Genomic DNA, 17342 nt, shown 5'->3' on the forward strand with positions numbered 1-17342 from the left:
GTCGAAAAAAAAAAAAATATTTAAAAACTTTTTAATGAAAAAATTGTTTTAATGTATCACTGGTTGTGAACCTTTTCGAATACACGACAAAACACTTTATGTCTTCCAAATTACCGAAAGCTTCTTTTATATTCTGGATATGTTTACAATAAAACATCTTGCAAAATCTAAGCAATATTTTCGTAGTTATTATTATTTACAAAATGTAACATATCGACAGTATGTTTTCTGATTTTGTTGATTAAAGATCGAAAGATAATAAATGTAAACAAATATTTTTTTATTGCAGTTTTGTTTATTAACCTTAAATTGTTCGAAATTTCGAAAAAGATTGAAATAACCGTATTTCTAATTAAATATTTAGTTAATTCCGACTAAGTATAATAAATAATACTACTAAAAGTTGTTGTTTACACATTTCATTCTCTTTTTGCCAAATACTTTCTCCTCCTCTCTAATGTTTTTTTTGCTAGGATTATGGTTGTTACTTATGTATGTGCTGCAAATTCTATAAGAGAAACACTCACTCATAAATGTTTATTTAGGTGCTGGTATAATTTTAATATGAAAATAATTTATATGTAAAATTATCAATTAATATAAATACTGTGTGTGTATGCAATCAAATTACGGTACCTGTGATGTTGATGTTACACTTCTTCTTCTCCCACAGTGCACTGGGGTTGAATCTTTTCAAAGCCACGTGGTCAGGTTTGCACAAAAATAATACTGGGGTGTTTATCGCGCTGACTTATACAAGACTAAAACTGAGGTGCGTGTTGTCTCGTAGCTTTGCTCCCTTAAGGCTTTAGGGGGCGGACTGTACAGGTTTGTATTAATTTACGATTGACAAGACATACACACACGTTAATTAAAGAATTAAATATAAAAATTAAATAATAAAATTTATTAATAAAAACTAAGAATATGTGTGGAAGGACGTAACAACTTATTTATTTTTAAGTTCATCTTGGTTAATTATTATTTCTAATCAATAGATGGTGGTTCATGATCCGCTGGTATTTTTGACGGTATGGAAACTGTGCACAAAATGACATACAGTTATAATTTTGTATCATAATTTTTTACAACAATATTGATAGTATTAGTGCAGGCGAGGATTTCCAATAATTTGTTATAATATTTTACCGGTGGTTGTAATTTGTGACATACGTATTACTGTTTCGTACTTATTCGTACTCTGCATTCAACTTTAGAGTTATTTTGTGATAAACATACCAACTGATTTGGTACTTCTAGATCTTTTATTGCTACGAACATTTCTCTTCTATTTACAAAGTCGTAGGCTGCCATGTAGTCTATGAATATATGGTGAGTATCCATGCCATATTTTCAGTAATTTTCTAAAAAAAATTCTCATGTTTGCAGTTTGATGAATTGCCAATTGACCACCTCTAAATCTTGCCTACTATTTCCCTATTATTCGTTCTGCATGTGGTACTTTACATTGAAACGGTATAAGAAAAATAATTTTATATGCTTTAATTAGGAACGTAATTGCTCTATGGTTAGAGCATTTAAACACATTTTCTATTTTGTATATGGTGCAGATTTTTCTAATATTCCATTCACTTGGGAGGGATTTTTTTATACATCTTTCTTTTATGAATTTCTAAATAGTTTTTTACTCTCCGTTATCGCTGATGGTTACCCTTCCCTTTCATCTGTTATGCTTACCTCACCTTTTTTGTTTTCAGGTTTTTATTTCGTTCTCTTTATAAAGTACGACGTTAAAATATTCCACTTTAGGATTTAATACTTTGTAGATTTAACTTTTTCTTGTTGTTAGTAGGTTGCCATCCCGAGTTTGGCATTGGTTTTTGTAGTAACCCTAAATTATTTTCTGTTTATGTTAACATTTATGTAGAATATGCTGAATTCTCCCTCTATATTAAGGTTTTTTATATATTTAAATTCCTTCTTTATGTGGCTTCTTTTCGTTCTTTCATGTATTCTCTGTCTTTTTCTTTTGTCTGGTAATTTGCTATAGTTGCTCTGTTTTTTTGCTAGAGTAAGCATTTTTTTATGGGTTTAGTTTTTCTTAATGTTTGTATTTTAAGAACGATTTTCGAAGTGGAAATTAAAACGTCAATAAACGTACTTTAAGCTATAATTGTGGCTTATTCTCATTTAAATGGTAATTACTTTTTCTTGTTGCAATATTGCCTTCATCGTCAAACCAATGATTTTTGGGCGCACAAGTATCTGTTTCTATTTTATCTTTCATTGCTGCTTCAATATTTGCCTTTAGTCTGGTCCAGAAGGAGTTTAGCACTATGGAGCACTACAGAGTAGACGCCGCCTACCAACTAGGTTAGCTGTCGATTCTAAGTATGTTAGAAGTAACTGCATACAAGCCGCACATAGCTGAGATAGATAAAGAGAGCTAAGGATGAACTATGTGCAGCAATGAAAGTGTATAGGGTAATAATGATCCAGACTATATACATTTTTAGACTTCTTCGTTTATATTTTTATTCCTTGGCCTGTTGGTAAGGTATTTCGAGTCCTTTCTTCAACTGTTGGATTTCTCTGCTTTTGCACGTTCCATTTTTATGTTGCCATTTTAATTTATTTCCTGTCATTTTAAATTGCAACTCTTAACGTAACAATTACTAAGCAATAGTCTGAGTCTAGGTTTGCGCGTCTATATCTTCTGAAGTTCCTTACGTCTGTTCCGTGTCTTAAATCTATACAGATTAAACCAATCGAAGTGGTTGTTCTTCCATCAGAGAGGATCTAAGTTACCTTGTGTATATTCTTATGTTTAAAATCAGTACTAGCAACTTTTATGGTTAGTGCTCTAACGTATGGTACTAAATACAAAAATGCTTACCATCAGATATTCTACCAAAACTTTATTCGACAATGAAGAATAGAGAATCACATTTGAGCTAGCTGGCTGTAATTTTTCTTAAAAGAAAAATACATCTTAACTTAAAATGGACTAGAAAAAGTATTAAACGTATACATCACACTAAAACCGAATTACTTATTGAATTATAAAATTATCTTTTGACAAATTTAGTACCAATAATAAAAAATTTGAATTTTTGAACTGAATATATATATATATATATATATATATATATATATATATATATATATATATATATATATATATATATATATATATATATATATATATATATATATATATATATATAATTCACAAGGATAAGTTAATTTCCTGTAGTAAGCTATATAGCGTAAATGTCACAAAAAAAATATTTAAAAACACGTTTATTAAAGGTATATTTATGTAAAAAACACTTTCGAGCTAAATCACTAAATGGCATGGATGAAAATCCTTTAAATGTTAATAGATTGACATTAAATTACAATGCTGATAATTTTATAGTAGTCTCTAACATCTCTATATCCAACCGTTTTTGCTTCAGCCTTATTTAAAGTCCACACATTATATCTTCCAATTATATTTTTTGGTTTTGTCTACTATATGTTGGTCACACCATAGTGAATTAAGCCTTTCAATTACTTATTTTCTCTGTTCTATTCGGTGTCTTATTTTGTCTTGTCGTAGCCGATCTGTTGTCAAAAATGCTACTACACATTTAACAGATTTTACCTGTGATATTTCCACGTCATTTTCAATTAAAATCTCAGAATTAGCTTTAAATTTACACAATAAGTATTCTACTATTTGAAAACTTATGCTGAGTAAGCATTATTTATATGCATTGTATAGTCTTATTAGCATAAATTCTTGATCAAAAGAGTCCTGTGATAAATATCTTATTTATCTGCCAAGTTAATACTAGTTAAGTAGCTGCGTATTAGATGACATAGGAGATATTAACTTCTGATAACATGTTGTTAACACTAATATAACCCTTGTTCTTGTACATTTCTTTTAAAATATTAAGTATTGCCTGTTCAACTTTAAAAGGTCGTGTGAAGCTTTCTTTAATTTAACCTTAATAGGTTATCATACGTCTTTTTTAAATCTTTAAAAGCCATGTGCATTCCTTCCCCTATTAAATGTCGCTTTTACATGATGTTTTGTATAATGAAGGGATTATCAATATAGGACTTCCCAAATCTGAAACCATTTTTAGTCTTCGCTTACTTAAGTGCGACTGTCATTTTAAATATGTTCTTTATTATATTGCAAAAAGTCTACTAAGAGTGCTGTTAAACGAAAATACTCTGTGTTTCGCAATATCACTTCTTTTTCCTTTCTTGAATAAAGAAGTTAGATATGATGTTTTCCATTAATTTAGTTAATTGTCATATTATGTTCAATTAATTGCTTATCTCTATATTTTATTATTTTATTTAATATTTCACTTAATAGTGGAATAAATCTTAATCGTGGAAAACTAATGTTTTTAAGAGAATTTCCAGCTGTTCATACTCTCACTGTACGTGTACATGTTTCGAAAGCAACAATACATGATGTTCTTATACATTCTGCGGTGTTGTTTTGTACATATCCCTACTTTCGGTCAACCGGTTTTTATAATGAAATTTTCAATTTTGAATCAGAATAACGCTGATTCTCTCTTCTATATGGTTGGTTTTTATCTTTTTTAATGATCCCCATACTTCAGTGGATTGTATTTTATAGAAAAAAACAACTAAAAATATATATGATTGTCATAAATTAGAAACAAAATGAGCGAAAAAACAAGTTAGGTATTAAAAATTTAACATTATTTTAAAAAATAGGTAATTGAAAATACAGTTATACTGACTTCAGTGGTCCCAGTCTCCGCTGGCTAATAAATTTAGTAATTATGTATTGTTACGTAGATTAAATTTTGATAAAATGGCAATAGCTGGATAATAATATGGAACCACGGATATATACGCATAGCCAATAGTTAGATAAAAAGATATTCGCGTGGATTATTAACAAAATAAAACTGAATCAATTGAAACAAAACTTTTTAAGCTAGGTTTTGATTTTTATTTTAACAGAATTAGAGCAAGCTGTGAGGCTATATCTCCTACTATATTTAATTTTTGAAATCGCCTGCCTGGTTGTTTACCAAAATAAATCTTAATATTTGTGACATAAAAAGTCTTAGAAAAGTAAAATATAAACTCTTTCACGCCATACTTGGATAGTTAGCTTGGCAATTGTTAGATCACGGAAAGAAATCTATCGTTATATTATGTGCACAATCAAAAATAAATTATATTGTTGCAAGTTTATTTTATTAGTTTTTACTCTTGTCTTTATAGGCTAGTATGCCAATTAGTATAGCTCTCCATATAAATAAAACCCTGTTGCTGCCCTAAATATTTCGCACGCAATATCATCATTAGTTCACAGCTTTAGAACTAAATATAATAAAAATATAATAGACCCATAATGCCGAAGATACAATTGTTAGGACTCAAAATGACATCATTTTGCTCAACCACAACTTTAAGAGGTACATAAAATCCACTAAAACCCATCTTGGAGTGGACATTTATAACGATTACAATCTATTATAAAAAATTTAAGACTACAAATATATCTGAAAAAGAATAGTGACAAGAAAAATAGACTTCTTACAAATGAAAAACCCCGAAAGGAAAAAAATAAGTATCAAGGTTTATCTTCTTCTTCAAGTGCCGTCTCCATCAATGGAGGTTAGCGGTTATGGTGGCAAACGTTTGTCTATCTTCAGCTGTTCTTAAGAGTTCCTCAAATCCAAGTCCTGTCCAGTTTCTGATATTACGTAACCAGGACAATTTTTTTCTTCCAATTCCTCGCTTTCCTTCTATTTTGCCTTTTATTATCAACTGAGGGATGTAGTATTTCTCGTTGCGCAACAAATGCCCTAAATAACTGGTTTTTCTTCTTTTGACTGTTCTCAATAGTTCTTTTTCTAAATTGAGTCTAGCTAGTACTTCTTCATTTGTTTTTCGTGCTGTCCAAGGAATTTTTAAAATTCTACGGTACACCCACATTTCAAATGCCTCGATTCTATTCAGGCTCTTTATTTTTAAAGTCCATGTTTCGACTCCGTAGAGAAGAACAGACCAGATAAAACATTTTACAAGTTTTAATCTCAATTTAATATTTATATGTGTATCGCAGAATAGAACGCGCATCTTAAAGAAACTATCCCTAGCTTGAGCAATTCTCGCTTTAATTTCTTGTTCTGGGTCCAGCTTGCAATTAATCCAACAGCCAAGGTATTTGTATTGGTTTACCTGTTCTAAAATATTCCCATTTATTTTTATAGGTAAGGGGATATTCTGTTTTCTTTGGATCACCATTACTTTTGTTTTTTTTTTCGTTGATCTTCATTCCAAACTCTCGACAAGCATCCTTAAGGTGGTCTATAACCCTCTGTAAGTTTGTGTCTGTATCAGCCAGTAGGACAGTGTCATCTGCATATCTTATGCTAGATATTGGTTCTCCATTAATTTTTATTCCTGTGGAAAGGTTTTCCAAGGCTTGCTTGAATAGTAGTTCCGAGTAAAGATTGAACAGCATAGGGGATAGTATGCATCCTTGCCTTACTCCTTTATTTATACTAATATTTCTAGATGTATGATCGTCGATCCTAATCTTGGCACTCTGCCTCCAATATAAGTTCTTAATTAATCGGAGATCTTTGCTATCCAAGTTGATGCTCTGCAAGGAATTTAACATTTTATTATGGTTTACGCGATCAAATGCCTTTTCAAAGTCTACAAAACATAGAAAGACATCCTTTTGTTGGTCGTAACACTTCTGCAGCAGTACTTGTAATGAAAACAAGGCCTCTCTGGCCTAATCAAGGTTTATAAAGAAATAGAAACGATAGAGAACTTCGTACAGATAAAGATTGAAGTAACATGGAATACTTAAATAATGATCTAAGACCCAAATAGAAGACATCGAGTTTACGAAAATAATAGAAAACAAGAATGGATAACGCGAGATCCGGACCTAATGGACCTCATAACCGTAAGGCGAAAACATAAATCAAACGCAATGAAGACAAAAAAATCAACAACGTTATCAGAAACTTTAGGAAAGGTACGATAATTCTGATGTACATAAAATTGTAAAAGAAATAACAGGTAGACAAGAAACAAGAATATTAAGAAATAAAAATAACTAAATAATTACAAGTATTGAAGAAAAGCTGAAGAGATGGAAAGACAACATTCAGATACCGTTTAAGAGGTATAGACGATAGACTTTGAGACTCAAAAAGCTCAAAAAAAACGGAAAATTTACTGGTCCAGAAAATATTATGCAATACTTAAATTAATTGCAGATGATTAAGTTAAGACGCTTATTTATTACAACAAATTAGTAAGAGTCTAGACTTATAATATAAAAAAATATACAGTAGGCTGTACTGTAAACTAGCGCGAAGCTTCTTACTAAGTTTTCTGTTTTTTTTTTTTATTTAGATCATATTTTTAAAATCAAATAAAGTAATTTTTATATTTATTTATTATTTTTTACAGATTGCTCGCCTTAGCATTTTACTAAAGGAAAAAAGTAATACAATGTCAGTATAGAAGCTTCGCTTCAAAAATCATATACAGGTCAAGTTACTTAGGTATGTTGGTAATATGTAGACTTCGGCAAATATGCAAATAAAAATGTAGAAAATATGCGCATAAATATGCACGTGTTTACCCGAAAATATGCAAATATTTTACAAAATATGCATACAAATAAATAAAAAAATCGTAAAATAGTAACAATTTTATTTAAAAAAAAAAGTGTACATAACTAAATATTTCCTACTATTCATTAAGATTTACATTTATTTTAAGTAACTACATCATTTTTAAGTATGAATAAACTTATTTAGAATTATGGTAACAATAAATGACCAAGTGGTGTTCAAAATTTTCTAACAAAAACTTGTGGCTTCTGTCTGAGTACATATATTTATATATGGAAAAACTTCGTTCAACATCAACTGATGTAACGGGAGCATTTTTCAAACTAATCAAAACATTTGGTTCTAAATTAATTGTTTCCGAAATATTTCCAGCTAGAACAATGACTACTTCAGAAAGAATATGGTAACCTTTATTTTTTTCCATAGTAGCTTCAAATTTTTTTAAAATATCTTTTCCAATATTACCTCTAACGTTCCGACAACATGACGCAAATTATTTTATTAATGCTGTACTTTCGAACAATGACAGTTTTGGTGATTCTAACTGAGTAATTGTTTTTTGAACAAAACTAAAATTTGATTTTATAAATGAAAGTTCTTGTTGAAGCAAGTTACTCTGAAAAGTTTGTTTAGAATCCAAAAGAGATTGGGAACTTTCATCTGTTAACGTATCAATTATGTTCTTTATTTTGACAAAATGATCTGCATAAAAATTAGCTGCTTCTAACCATGTTCCCTATCGCGTTAAAATAGGTTGTGGTGGAAGAGGAATGTTAGGTAGCATTTCTTTGTAAAGTTGAATTCTTATAGAAGATTTAAGAAATACTTTTTTGACACTGGATATCATGGTATTTACAAGAGGAAACTTTTTTCGTATTTCCTCTGCAACTCTGTTTAATCCATGCGCTACACAAGTAACATGTATTAAATCTGGGAAAAATATTTTTAAATTTTGTCCTGCTTTCACCATATAAGGAGCAGCATCCGATAAAATAAGCAGTAATTTATTAGAAGGAATAGTTGTCGGAAGAAAAAAAGTTGCTAATGTTTCTTGTATAAAACGCGAAATTGTTAAAGCATTTGTTTTCTCAAGTTGCTGGCATGAAATAAGATGAGATTTTGGTAAGGTATCTTCTTTAAGAACACCAATCAATAAATGAGCAATATACTTTCCTGAGGAATCAGTGGTTTCGTCTACAGATACGTAAAAATAATTATCTGCAATTTCTTCCTTAATATTAATTAACACCGACGAGTATAGCCCGTTCACATTATTTCTTTTTAGACACCGATCACTTATAACATTAAGTTTGCAATATTTTTTTAGAAACGAACTAAAATTTACATTTGCTAATTTTGAAAGCGGTATGTTTGCAGACACTAATGCGCGACACAAGTCTTCATTAAAAGTTTCTTGCTCATCTAATTTTTTTGAAGTAGATTGGAAACATTTAGCCATTGAAGTTTGATGTTTTCCTCCTATTTTTCCTTTTCTTGCAATGTGTGAAGCAGTTCTCACATGTTGGTCTATCTGAAATTTCTTCTCACATGCTATCTATAAATAAAAATAAAAACCTTTATCTTAACCCAACCTTTAAAATATAAAAATGTACAAGGTGTTTTTGGTTAATCAAATAACTGGTTTGAAAAAAAAAAACACTCGCTAAGTGTTTTAAATGCAGTATTAATCCACAAATTAGTTTTTGTTACTAACCATTAGTACATCATATAACTTATTTTAAAATTCAACAAAACTTTTTTTTTTTGTTAATTCAATTACAATAAAAAAAATTGTGTTTTAGAATAGCTGACTTCATAAAAAAAAGTAAAGGTGAAAAATTTTTCTAAATACACACCATTGTATTGTACCATGGACAATTTTTTTTCACTAAAGGAAGCTATTTTTCATTTAAAAACAACCTACGAGTACTAAATTTCAAGTAAATACGTTTATTGGTTTTAAAGTTATTGTTGTTATTAACTAAAAGAATTTAATTTTTTTTAATTTTAACACCCTGTATCTCGAAAAGTAAATAAGTTTGACCCCTCATTAACTATATCGTTTTGTTCAATTTTTCGAGAAGTATCTACAGTCAAACGTTGTAAGTGTCATTTGGAAACACCCTGTATGTATGAAATATTAGATATTTAATAGAAAATATTAGATACTTACAATTTTGCCACAGACTGAACAGTAGATTTTTCCCATATCCATAGTTAAAGCACTGGTTGTTTTAGGCATTATAAAATCACAATCGTCCTTTTTGTTACGCACAATGAGTGTTTATGCTTTGAATATCAAAACAAAAATGATTTACAAATCTGAGCATCAAATTAGAAATGTTTAGGTACCTAATTCAATAAACTGGGAGATTTTGGAAAATCCCTAAATTAGGAACAAAACTATTAGCCGTTTACCTGCTGTTAAGATACAATAAATTGTAGATAGATTTGGGGATTAGATCATAAAATGCAAATGAGCGAACCCTTAGCGATTATCCAATAACTGAATGCCTCAGTGACCGAGACTTTCTAAGAATGTTGAGGGCTACTTAAATTGATCTTCTTTGAAATTGTAAATGTTTTGTACCTGTAGAGATTACGTACTTAGATAATTTCTTGATTAAAATGACTACAAAATTTTATACAAGAATTGAAATAAATTGGTATGTTTAAAAATTTTCAAATACAGCATAAAAATCTGAACTTTTATGCACTTTATGCAAACTTTTATACAAATATGCCAAAATATGAAATATTTGCATAAAATATGCACAATATGCAAAATATGCAATATGCATATTTGCCGAAGTCTAGTAATATGTAATGCTGTGTGTGTTGGTAGTAGGATGTATATTAATTGTTGCTTGAGATATTGTCAAAGCTATCAAAAAAATGTAGTAATAAAATATCCAATAAGTATAATTGTTGTTTATTGATATACTAGTTCATAAAGATTGTAAATAAAGTAAACTTTTATATATTTGGGTATGTAGCATCAGTAGTAATACCACATTGGTTATTTTTATTTCTGCTCATCCATATATATCCATCCATTCCCCAGTCGGCTCCCCAGGAGTTCTTCACGATCCAGTAATCCTGTCCTTTTTCTGTACCATATCCTACCACCAGTACCCCATGGTTCAAAGAATTAAAGTCACTGTAGCATGAAGTGTCATCGAGTATTCCTACAAAATATAATTGTTGATACATTTATCTAATATTATTGAATTTGAATACAATCAAAAATATTAAATTAACATAATATCTATCAATCAAAACAACTAATACCTGAATCATATAATTGAAAATTAAAACTGGCATCAATAGCCACTGATATGGGTCCCTTTGCAACAACAGCATTTTTGAGATCATCTTCATCGTTCTTCTTAATATATGTAAAGTTACTTATTTTTGCAGCTACTTTGGAACTATCAAATCTGCATTTATCATCAATGCCTTCATAAGGATAATCTTTTTCAGACATTATTCCTCCTGCTGCTTCAATGTATTCTAGAGCCTTGTCCATGTACCCACCTGAACAACCATAACAATTATCTTTTGCGCAATCTACTAGATTTTGTTCACTTAAAGATATCAGTTTTCCTGTTTTAAGAAAATAAGCTCCTTCTACTGTTCCAGTCTAGAAAAAAAGAGATATTAACGTATTACAATAATTTTTATTTATTGAAGAAAATACATTTTTTAAGATTAAAGCCTGGGTAAAAAAGGTAAATATAAAATATTATGTATATAGATGACATTAATTGTTCAACATAAACCCCAACAAAAGAAATTATATGTACGTCTGTATAAAGAAAAATTCATAAAAACTACATTAAAATTATTTAAATTAACAAAATAGCAGACTTAACGAATAAACTAGTAAAACTGTTCATATTAGTTAACGTTAGGTTTTATATTTTTAAATATATAACCATAATAATTTATTACTATTATATAAGTTTTACTCATACGGCTCTCATTCCCTCAGAGGAAAATTCGTTCAATTTACATAGTTATATTATGGTATTAAAAGATTGAGCTTTGGTGGAACTCTTTCCATATTATCTAGTTACAGGTGACATAAAACTGGGAAATTTATCTAAACCATGGCAAGATAAAAAAAGTTGACAATTATATCAATAATGGCAAGAAAATACGTTCGTCAAAAAGAAAAAGAAAGCAGCAATAGCAAAAGCTGAAGAAAAGAAATAAACAGATCTACATATACGATCATTTTGATACAATAAAAGGTAAAATAAAGATATATAAGAAAGGCATGTGAAGATAATCAAATATTAGTTTACGAAAAGGATGTACAAAAGCGATTTTTATAAAGTGTATACTTTGGCGATACTAAAAAAATGTTATATATAATATCGTAATAAACGTCAAAAATAGATATTCGAATTTATAATGCAATTAACGATAGAAAGGTGTTATATTTTGAAAATAAGGTTCAGGTAATCGATCGGTTAAAAATAGGAACTAGCGAGCTAACGTATAAAGTGTTCAAAGTATGTGTTTCCCAAGCTCCAATAAAAAAAGCTAATAAAATATATAATACAAACTACCCACCGTACTGAAACTCCAACAGGAGCCACACGATCCTTGATTCTTGACCTCGGTCACTGCACCTTTTTCTCTCCAATCAAACTTGGATGGAAGGTCTGTTACCGGAGTAAGTGAGTGGGTAACACGAGTTCTAGTCGATTTCCTACTTTTGGAAAGTCCTAACATATCGGAAAACTCCTTTTCAGTCAAATCTGCAAATTTGGTTGCACCCAATTTAAAAGTAGACAGTCCCTGATCAAATTTGTTGTTGTGATTTGCGATTTTTCTTAGATTATCTTGAAAAATTGTAAATCGCTTTTGCTCTTCAATGTAATTTCTATAACTTTTGTTATGTTTTACCTAAATAGATATAAAATAATAATTAGTAAAAAAATATTTCACCATTCAGTTAAAGTTATTACTATATTCGGTTCTCACCTTAAACTGCACCCATTCTTCTTTATCACTCAATGCTTGAACTGAAGCAGTAGCCAAAAAAATTAAAACAAAAACCTTCATGTCGAAAAAAAAACGTATTTAAAAAATATTTAATGAAAAAATTGTTTTACTGTATCACTGCTTGTGAACCTTTTCGAATACACGACGAAACACTTTATGTCTTCCAAATTACCGAAAGCTTCTTTTATATTCTGGATATGTTTACAATAAAACATCTTGCAAAATCTAAGCAATATTTTCGTAGTTATTATTATTTACAAAATGCAACATTTGTTTGTTTCCTGATTTTGTTGATTAAAGATCGAAAGATAATAAATGTAAACAAATATTTTTTTATTGCAGTTTTCTTTATTAACCTTAAATTGTCCAGAAACTATTTTCTTGTTACATTTTATTATTATTTAGTCTTTTTAATGGGAATTAATCCGAGTTTAAGAAAGAAATACGTTTATTTTGAACTTTTGATTTCCACCTTGGACATCGTTCTTAAAATACAAATTAAACCTATACAATTTATATTTTAATGACGATTTTCGAAAAAAATTGAAATAACCCTATTTTTAATAAAATTTTTAGTTAATTCCGACTAAGTATAATAAATAATACTACTAAAAGTTGTTGTTTACACATTTCATTCTCTTTTTGCCAAATACTTTATTATTTTTCGGCGTTAAAAGCCACCAATATGTTCGTTACTTTCTCCTCCCCTCTAATATTTCTTTTGCTAAGATTATGGTTGTTACTTATTTATTTTTTAAGTTCATCTTGGTTAATTATTATTTCTAATCAATAGATGGTGGTTCTTGATCCGGTGGTATTTTTTACGGTACGGAAAATGTGCACAAAATGACATACAGTTATAATTTTGTATCATAATTTTTTACAACAATATTGATAGTATTAGTGCAGGCGAGAATTTCCAATAATTTGTTATAATATTTTACCGGTGGTTGTAATTTGTGACATACGTATTACTGTTTCGTACTGATTTGTACTCTGCATTCAACTTTAGAGTTATTTTGTGATAAACATACCAACTGATTTGGTACTTCTAGATCTTTTATTGCTTTATGGACCATCACTGGATGTGTTCCGTTGCATGTTTTGGCGGTGGAAGGAAAAGAGCTTTATGAAAGAAGAGGTCCAAACCTTACTGTGGCCGACAAAAGACAGGAAAGGGAAAGGTCAGTTGAAAGATGGCAAGAAGAATTGAAAAACACGGAAGATGTGGCACAGTGGACGAAAATGCTGATCCCGAACATAAGACAATCTCTTGGACTGTGGACTGTGGCCACAGGCGACTGGATTATTTCCTGACGCAGGTGCTCACAGGACACGGGTGTTTTAGGGCCTACCTCTATAGGATCGGAAAGGCTGATACAGATGAATGCCTATACTGTGGATACTCGGACACTGTGACACATACGATGTTAGATTGCAGCAGATGGATAGTGGAAACGAACAGAATGGAGAGAGAGACAGGTGTGAGAGATTTTGTTACAGTGAGAGAAATGATTGAGAGAATGATTGAAAATAAATTAGTTTGGACTAACTTACACAGCTATATCCGTGCAGTGATCAAGAAAAAGGAAGAGGAAGAAAGACTGCTAAACCAACGCTAAAGGTAAGAGTGAATGATGCTGAAAGGTGAAGCTAGAAAAGTGGGCACACTGTGTGACTTGGAATGCGTGAGTCAGACTGTGGGGAAGGAGAAAATGCCCATCTGGAAATAATGCCGAACTAGGAGCGATGAGTGTCTTCTACGCGCTACCTGGAACGAGACAGGGAACCTCCTTGCTGATGAATAGAGTGTGGATGTGTATGAATGGAGAATGAATGAATAAAGGTAGTGATTCGGAAGTGATGCCGGCCTTACAGCGGCCATTCCGCTTCCGGATCGCTGGATCACAGAGGAGGGTCTGGTTTAGCAGGTAGGCGTTCGGCGTAGACTCGGCGACGAGAGGGCATTTTAAAGTACCTCGGGAACTATCGCCGGGAGAACGAAGAATGAATCCTGCACTAAAGTTAGTCAGGCGGCGCCCTGGACTGAGATGTCTTTTGAAGATTCCAGACCCCCCTCTATAAAGACGAAAAACAAAAAAAAAAAAGATCTTTTATTGCTACGAAATATAGTCTATGAATATATATGGTGAGTATCCATGCCATATTTTCAGTAATATTCTAAAAAATTTTCTCATGTTTGCAATCTGATGAATTGCCAATTGACCACCTCTAAATCTAGCCTACTATTTCCCTATTATTCGTTCTGCATGTGGTACTTTACATTGAAATGGTATGGGAAAAATAATTTTATATGCTTTTGTTAGGAACGTAATTGCTCTATGGTTAGAGCATTCAAACACATTTTCTCTTTTGTGTATGGTGTAGATTTTTCTTATATTCCATTCAATCGGGAGGGATTTTTTTATACATCTTTCTTTTATGAATTTCTAATGAGTTTTTTACTCTTTGTAATCGCTGATTATTAACCTTCCCTTTCATCTGTTATTCTTACCTCATCTTTTTTGATTTTAGGTTTTATTTCGTTCTCTTTACAAAGTACGACGTTAAAATATTCCAGTTTAGGATTTAAAACTTTGTAGATTTAACCTTTTCTTGTTGTTAGTAGGTTGCCATCCCGACTTTGGCATTGGTTTTTGTACTAACCCTAAATTATTTTCTGTTTATGTTAACATTTATGTAGAATATGCTAAATTCTCTCTCTATATTAAGGTTTTTTATATCTTTAAATTCCTTCTTTATGTGGCTTCTTTTCGTTCTTTCATGTATCCTCTGTCTTTTTCTTTTGTCTGGTAATTTTCTATAGTTGCTCTGTTTTTTCGAGTAAGCATTTCTTTATAGGTTTTACTTTTTCTTAATGTTTGTATTTTAAGAACGATTTTCGAAGTAGAAATTGAAACGTCAATAAACGTACTTTAACCTTTAATTGTGGCTTATTCCCATTTAAATAGTAATTACCTTTTCTTGTTGCAATATTGCCTTCATCGTCAAACCAATGATTTTTGGGCGCACAAGTATCTTTTTCTATTTTATCTTTCATTGCTGCTTCAATATTTCGTCCAGTAGGTCCAGAAGGAGTTTAGGATTATGGAGCACTACAGAGCAGACGCCGCTTGCCAACTAGGTTAGCTGACGATCTGAAGTATGTTAGAAGTAACTGCATACAAGCCGCACAAAGCTAAAAGTTATAAAGAGAGCTAAGGGAGAACTATGTGCAGCAATGAAAGTGTATAGGGTAATAATGATCCAGACTATATACATTTTTAGACTTCTTCATTTATATTTTTATTCCTTGGCCTGTTGGTGAGTTATCTCGAGTTCCTTCTTCAACTGCTGGATTTCTCTGCTTTTGCACGTTCCATTTTTATGTTGCCATTTTATTTTATTTCCTGTCATTTTAAATTTCAACTCTTAATGTAACAATCACTAAGCAATAGTCTGAGTCTAGGTTTGCACGTCTAGAGCTTTTGAAGATCCTTACGTCTGTTCCGTATCTTAATTCTATAAAGATTAAATCAATCGAAGTGGTTGTTCTTCCATCAGGGAAAATCTAAGTTACCTGGTGTAAATTCTTATGTTTAAAATCAGTTTATTTATTTATTTATTTACCATATGGCACTTGACACATTTACATTTAAATTTACATATATTTTGTATAAAACATTACATATATATTTACAAACGAACATCTAACTTATTTATATATTCTATCGACTCTGGAGTCGCCATTAGGAAATCCTCTGACCTGCCTTGATAGGATCTTGTCCGCAGTCACAGAGTGGGGATGGTCGTTTACCCCATTTGTGCATCATGTAACCGCATCTGCCGTGTTGGGTCCTGATTCGGTTCAGCATAGTCCATGTGTTGCGTGGTAAGTCAAAACCTGGTGGTTTTTGTGTGATGCAGGGTAAGCTGCTATTTTGTTGTTCCATCCATTCTCTAGTCCAAATGGTCGTTAAGTTGAACTCATTTTCCACAGCAAGCTGTACTGTTTTTATTAGCGGTCGTCTGGAGCGTAAACGGTTACCGTTGGCAGCATCTATATCTTGATAAATTGGCAGGATCTCGTTACTAAGTATCTTTTTGTACTCACTAGTGAGGGAGTGTATGCGTCGTAGTTTGGGTGGTGGAATGTGGCTCAGTCCTGGGAGCCATTGATTAAAATCCAATGGTCTACAGTTTTTTCGATTTTCCGGCAAAACGGTGCATAATTTTTGGCAACATGTTTAGATTTTTTTAATCAGCAAGTCACCCTTAATCGAAATAATTCAAATTTAAAACAAAATATTCACTTTTAATTTTCACGAAATTATCAGCAAATACAGACATCCAAATGGAAATTTTTCTCACGAACCGTTGGATGTAAAAAAATTATGAGTATAGCAGAGGAACGAGCGTCCAATTCTATGTAGGAAACGTCTATTCGCTTGACTCTCGGACCAAGATTGACGCCAACATGGCCGATTAACGAAATTTGAAAAAAATCCTGGTCTACAGTTTTTTCGATTTTCCGGCAAAACGGGGCATAATTTCTAGCCACATATTTATTTTTTTTAGACGGCTAGTCACCGTTAATCGAAATAATTCAAATTTCAAACAAAATATTCACTTTTAATTTTCACGAAATTTTCAGCAAATACAGACATCCAAGTGGAAATTTTTCTCACGAACCGTTGGATGTACGAAAAT

At 31.1% G+C, this 17342-nt stretch overlaps 1 protein-coding gene across 1 annotated transcript; it reads right to left on the bottom strand.

Moving 5' to 3' along the window:
• Positions 1 to 10574: 10574 nt before the first annotated feature.
• On the bottom strand, positions 10575 to 15693 carry LOC140436207 (cathepsin L-like). The gene is made up of 5 exons (XM_072524938.1): positions 15612 to 15693; positions 12612 to 12652; positions 12198 to 12533; positions 10908 to 11259; positions 10575 to 10804 (listed from the first exon to the last, which is right to left on the bottom strand). Exons 1-5 carry the CDS (start codon positions 15691 to 15693, stop codon positions 10593 to 10595), a joined length of 1023 nt encoding a protein of 340 aa, XP_072381039.1. The 3' UTR covers positions 10575 to 10592.
• Positions 15694 to 17342: the final 1649 nt, after the last annotated feature.

The sequence above is a fragment of the Diabrotica undecimpunctata genome, chromosome 1 (genome assembly GCF_040954645.1).
Source record: "Diabrotica undecimpunctata isolate CICGRU chromosome 1, icDiaUnde3, whole genome shotgun sequence".
NCBI lineage: Eukaryota > Metazoa > Arthropoda > Insecta > Coleoptera > Chrysomelidae > Diabrotica > Diabrotica undecimpunctata.